Genomic DNA, 6,000 nt, shown 5'->3' with positions numbered 1-6,000 from the left:
CTTCAACTGAGAGAAGCTTCTAGACCTCGGCCTCCACAATACATTTCGTGAGCTGGCTGAGGCCCAACTCATAGCGCAGACTAGTCGATTGGCGCAAACGACAGCCACCAGAGCTCCTCTTCAAAGAGTCGGCCTTCGAGAATGCATACAAGTGCAAAAAAACACCAAGGGGCTACCCCGCCAGATATTTGTATGGAGTATCACCAATACCACAAAACGACGCATATCGGGCCAACGCAAAGAATATGGTGACAGTTGTCGTAAACGCTGAAGGTGAAATCACGGCCTGTGCATCGGTTTCCCGAGCAAACATTATAGCAGCCGAAGAGACAGCCATCGCCTTACTGTAAGAGAAGGCATACAGCGCAATGCTACAATGACAATAATCACAGATTCTCAGGCCGGATGTAGGAACTATCAGAGGGGACAAATCGGCGCGAAAGCAAACCGGATATTTACCGAGATCAGCAGAGGACTCAACGTCAGGTACACCCAAACAATAACATGTGCCCCGGGACACGAGGGTGTTACTGGGAACCTCCATGCGGATGAGGCGGCTCGAGGTTTCACTAATTGCCGAGCTGCCGATGGCAACGCCATCGCGGACCCGACACCCATAGATCCACGTTATTGATCAATCTTGAAATACCACAGGGAACTGAGATGACTCTACCCATCACCGCATAGGAACCTTTCAGCCATGGACTCTGCGACTTTACGCAGGCTCCTAACGGACACATATACAAACCTCCATAAATTGCACATATGCTATCCCACCAGCATACAAAGACATATATGCCCGTGGTGTGGGAGCACACCGACACTGTACCACATCACATGGGAATGCACTGCTCACAGCGAAGAGCAAGAAGAGAATAACATGAGAGTGAGGTGAGAGGCATTGCTATCCAGCTCTGCCCTCGGGGACCAACACAGGCTGGTCCAGAGGGCAGAAAGGATAGCGAGGGCCAGCGGTGCAATGGAATAGGGGCCAGACCACACGGCGTTACCCCGTTTTAAGGGCAACGAATTCCTTTATGGAAATAAAGTTTCGTTCTTCTTCTTCCGAGAGTTTCTTTTCCTTCTTCCCTTGAGGTTTCCGTCTTTGTTTTGCCGTGCTTCTTTTCGCGTGCAAGTTGCTCCGCCGCTTAATGTGCGGAACCATTATTCCAAAGCTCCGTATATTGGGCGCGGGTGCTGGAATTGTTTTGACGATTGGTTGAATTGGTTTGACAATCGACGTGGCTGCCGGAACTTCTTGCTGGCGCAAGTACCGGCAGCCACGCGCGCCTGTAGTGTCGCGATTCAATCGCTGCGCACTGTTCGTTGGCCGCAAACCGCCAGCATAACATTGGTTTCTTTCGCGGCAGGGTGGAATCATTCGTCGATAAATTCGATGCCTATCTGGCTCCATCGTCGGAAATGCACCGCGCGACAACCGTATAAATTTCGCATATAAGACAGCATTCTCACGGGGGGAAAGGAGTCACTCCAACCCCTCTCCTCCTGTTGAGCTCTTCTTTTCCTCTCCCTCTATAGGTCTCGTGGTCCCTTTTTAGCGAAGTTCGACAACGACGACACATGATCCGCATAAACAGCTTCGCTGTAAAAGCTTTCTGTTATAAGCGGCTGTTTGCCATTGACGTACCGTCTTCGCTAATAACATGCGTCGAACATACCGAATTGCTGGAAAGTGATTTCACCAACAGTTCCGTCGTAAGTCGTTTGTAGGTGAATACGGGCTATTTCATTCTTCAGATACACTGTCTGCTTGCATTAAAGTCAAGAAGGCCAGGCACCTATAGCTATTTTACCAGACTATAATGTCTGCTGCGATGCCGTGATGAGCCCGATGCACCGCCTGCCCAATTCACCAGTCGTGCAGCTAATGCCGCCGCGTTCGAGAGCCGCTCTCAAGCGAAGGCAAAGCGAGAACGCGCGCACACGCACAAGCACTCGAGGTCCGATAGAAGCGCGAATCGGGCTTATCGCCACCGCGTATACGCTTCATTAAAATGAAAGTTTGACCGCGCCGTGCACGGTGGCCTTCTCCGCACTCCCGTCGGGCGGCAAGTCACGAACTTCTAGACAAAGCTCGCATGTAAAGAAAACCGACGAAAGAAAGAAAGAAAGAAAGAAAAGAAAGCGGAGAAAGCGGAATCAACACCAACAAAAGAAACAGTCTCCTGGGTACTGAAACAGCGAACCCTGCAAATGCACTGTCGCGCGCCAGAGGCGAGCGAGCACTAATTTGTTCGTGAACTCGAGAGAGAGAGAGAGAGAGAGAGAGAGAAGGCGAGATAGAGGGTGAGGCAGAGCAGTAACGTTGAGGCAGACCGAGTGAGAAGGCGAGATAGAGGGTGAGGCAGACCGAGTCGGGACAACGCGTAGAGTGTAGACAAGACGGCGGCGCACTTTGAGCGCCCTCCGCGGGCCAATAAGATAACGCGAGCGAGGCTGTCAGGCGAAGCGCACGAAGAGGGCCTAAATCATCCGGCCTGGCCTGTATGCCTTCGAGAAAGGCGTTCGCCGGTGCCTGTAGTGCATGCTGTGGCGGAAACAGTCCTGTAAACAAACAAAGCGAAACGTATACACAGGATGGCGCAACGAGTACCCGTCGGTGCCCAGCGTAAGCTCCGAGAGAGACTGTACGAGCGCAAGCATTATTTCGGCATCAGGCGAGTTAGTTGGCACGATGTCGTGCCCGGGAAGCTAACTTCCAGCCCGTTCGCCCGGAGTGTAATTAACCGGTAACTCAGTGCTCGCGTATAGCGTCTTCAAGTGGACGGATCGCGCGACGACGAATCGAAGCAATGTGTTTTGAATATCGCTTTTCTGTGGCAAAAAAGTGATCCTGGCCTCGGCTCTATAGAGGAAGTCGGGTCTGTTGTGGAATACTCCCGTTGAATCGCTTTTGGGGAGAAATTGTGCGCAGGGTATCAACAAAAGTTGCTGCAGCTTGGTGGTGGGTACAGGATAATAACTGCACCGTGCAAGCAATGAAGGAAAGCTCATTCTTTCTTCTGTGTCATTTCTCTCTTTTCGAGACTGCCTCGGCAGTACGCTACATTTAGACAATTAAACCATCAAAATTGGCTGGCGGGGTAGGCAATGCGCAAGCACTCAAACTATAAACACTTCGAGTACAGTGCTGAAAAACGAATTTAACTAAGGAAATACGAAAGTCAGTAATAGGAAAGAACAAAGCTTCATGAAATCACTGCAAGAAGCAACCATAGACATAAAGAAAAGAACATGTTCCATGGTACTCCTAAACATAGCCCTTAAGAATGTTATAATGAGGGGGTTTTCATCGTGTTTGTCTAGTTGGATGACACAGACAACTGCTTGCCTTTGCGGCGTTCCAAAAACGGGTGAATTGGAATGCACCGTAACCAATCATTGCTGTGCCCAGTAAAACGAAAACATCGTGGTGTTTCTTCACTGTTTTTGGATACCTTGTTTGCTTCTTGACAGGGCCTCCTTTCTTACTTTTCGGTGTAGGCTTTAATTACGGGAGCATAACTTTTTTTTTTTCGCCGAAGGACATCGTAAGTTATACTAATTACTCGCCATGACAATGGACTGACACGTAACGACAATCTTCGCAAATGAAACTAAAGAACGAGAATGCCCCTGAATGAGAAAGTGGCTCATCGAAAACTTTTTTTAAAAAAATCAGTGCGACCACTATATTTGCCGTCAGACAGGTCACTTGAAGCCGGGGCTCGTCTACCAGCGTCCCCAAAAGGACCAAAAGAAGCCAGCGCGCGACACCGTAAACTTTGGGAAAACGAAAACTTCTCCGCACAACCGAAGAAGGAACCGGTGCGTCCGAAAAGCACGCCGGCGAGCACCTTTCGCGACCCCCGGGGACCAATCGGAGAGGGGCGCGAGGCGCGACGTCAGCGGTCGCGCGGGCGCTGATTGATCAGCCGCGTCGCGTGGAGAGAGAGAGAGCGGCCGCTATGAATGAGGGAACGGGAAGGGGGGGTGGGGGGGCACCCGACCGCCGCCGCCACCACCATCACCACCACTACAGCCACCAGCCGCTTCGGCAGGCGCACGCCGCGCGCACCACCGGTCTACGGGCGCGTTATTTTTCCTTCGAGCAAGCCAGCCAGACTGGATGTGTCGAGAAGTTTCGGCGTTGGCAACTATACTAACTGGTTGTCGGGGTGGTCGTCGCAGCCGACGACGTTCGACGGCTTCGTCTCCTCGTCGGCGTGCAGACGAGTCAGGAGAGCGTGCCCAAAGCTGCTGTTCTTCTTCTGGGACCGCGTAGTCGTCCATCCTTGTCGGCTGTCTCGGCAGCAGCGATCGACTCCCGTGTTTAGGACATCGAACACGTCGTCGGTCTTGTTGACCACCGAGACGGTGGCAGCAATACCTCGTGTTGCTTCATACCAGAGATTGCCAGAGAAGGTTTGGACACACGCACTGAGGTACGGCATACACGCACTGACACGTGCGATGAAGAGAAAAGTGACTCGTCCAAGGTCCAGGTTACCTGTCTACCTGGAATTCGGGGAGCGCCGACGGTGGTGTTGGCGGCACTGTCCCTGACTTCGACGTCTCGGAATTGACGACGACTGTGGTGCGCTCGTTTCTATTATTATTTTTTTTTCGCGTGTTCCTGGCTTCGAAAGTGCGCGTGTGTGCTTGTGGTGCCGCTGCCGCGGCTTGTTTCATTTTGTGCTCGCGTTTGCACCGGAGGATGACGCCGCGAACCTCCTCGTCTCCGTCCCGTTGACGTGGCCCCGTTGCTTCACCTCTCGTCTGACAGTTCCTGGTTTTTCTTTTTTTATTTTTTTTATTTCGTTTCTGGCAACCGCTTTGTGACAGCGTCAACCGCTGACATTCACGACACATCGCTGTCGGCTCCATCCGCACCTTCGCGAAACGGAAGGAAGAGGGAATAGACCTTGCTGGAGTGTCGTACTTCATGGTTCGGGGTAAGTCTATAGATCGTAGCCAATCGGTTTCTACCTATACAAACGCGTTCTGCATGGTTGGTGTCCTTCAATTAATTTCGAGTCATTGTTAAAAGCTTGCCGAGACCGCCAGCAAATGAACGCGCACAGATAACGTCAAATGTTTTTTTTTGTTGTTGTTGTTTAATGCGGGATTTCGCCGAAGCATTGCATAGTGGTTTCGGGAGTAAGGCCGAGACCACCTCATGGGTGATGATGTTTGCTTTCGAAGTTGTCAACATTATCGTGATACGGAGCCGACATTTCGGCTCCAGTCGTCCATCTGATCGAATAGCGATTACGACTAAAGTAGTACGACAGTGGTAAGTGATGTTCTTTTCCTTGTCATGTCGTTCTGCACGATTGTGGAAGCGTGACGTTTTGTTCGAGGGTAGCAGAGCTACACGATGAAAGAGTTCGCAGACTAACCGACCTTGTTTATAGCGCAGGCCATAGGAAAAAAAAAAAAAAGCTGAATGAATTTTTTTTTAAATTAAGGGGTTTTACGTGCCAAAACCACTTTCTTATTATGAGGCACGCCGTAGTGGGGGACTCCGGTACTTTGGACCACCTGGGGTTCTTTAAGGTGCACCTAAACCTAAGTACACGGGTGTTTTCGCCCCCATGGACATGCGGCCGCCGTGGCCGAGATTCGATCCAGCGACCTCGTGCTCAGCAGCCCAACACCATAGCCACTGAGCAACCGCGGCGGGTAATGAACAAATTAACGAAGCTGTTGCTGCCACTCGTTAAGACAACCCCTTCTGTCAAATGTAAGCCCTTCCTTAAGGTAAGTGTACACAATAGATAATAACTGGGACACGAGGTACAAAATTATTCGTTCGCTTAGCGGCTATGGTGTTGCAGCCACATTACGATGGCAGCGAAAGGCACTAAGGCGTCCCTCATAATCAAATGGTGGTTTTGGCACGTAAAACACCAGAACTCATTCAAAATGATTCACTTTTTTTTTACGCCACACTGACCCTTACCACATTGATGGCTCGCAATTTCACAAAGAGCTGTC

At 50.9% G+C, this 6,000-nt stretch overlaps 1 protein-coding gene across 2 annotated transcripts in view; it reads left to right on the top strand.

The window, feature by feature from the left end:
- The first annotated feature begins 4,042 nt into the window (after window positions 1–4,042).
- LOC142585275 (protein Wnt-5b-like) overlaps window positions 4,043–6,000 on the top strand; it is a 95,086-nt gene continuing 93,128 nt past the window's right edge. The window contains exon 1 of one of the 2 annotated variants that reach the window (XM_075695907.1): window positions 4,043–4,597. Coding sequence is in view for 1 of the 2 variants with exons in the window: in XM_075695906.1 (XP_075552021.1) it covers window positions 4,946–4,955 (10 nt within the window). In the remaining variant the exon portion in view is untranslated. Of the gene's footprint in view, window positions 4,956–6,000 lie in introns of both variants that reach the window. The other variant, XM_075695906.1, reaches the window with a different exon arrangement.

Source organism: Dermacentor variabilis, chromosome 6 (assembly GCF_050947875.1).
Source record: "Dermacentor variabilis isolate Ectoservices chromosome 6, ASM5094787v1, whole genome shotgun sequence".
NCBI classification, from domain to species: domain Eukaryota; kingdom Metazoa; phylum Arthropoda; class Arachnida; order Ixodida; family Ixodidae; genus Dermacentor; species Dermacentor variabilis.
Note: the sequence above shows the minus strand (reverse complement) of the source record. Positions and strands in the feature narration are given on the sequence as shown.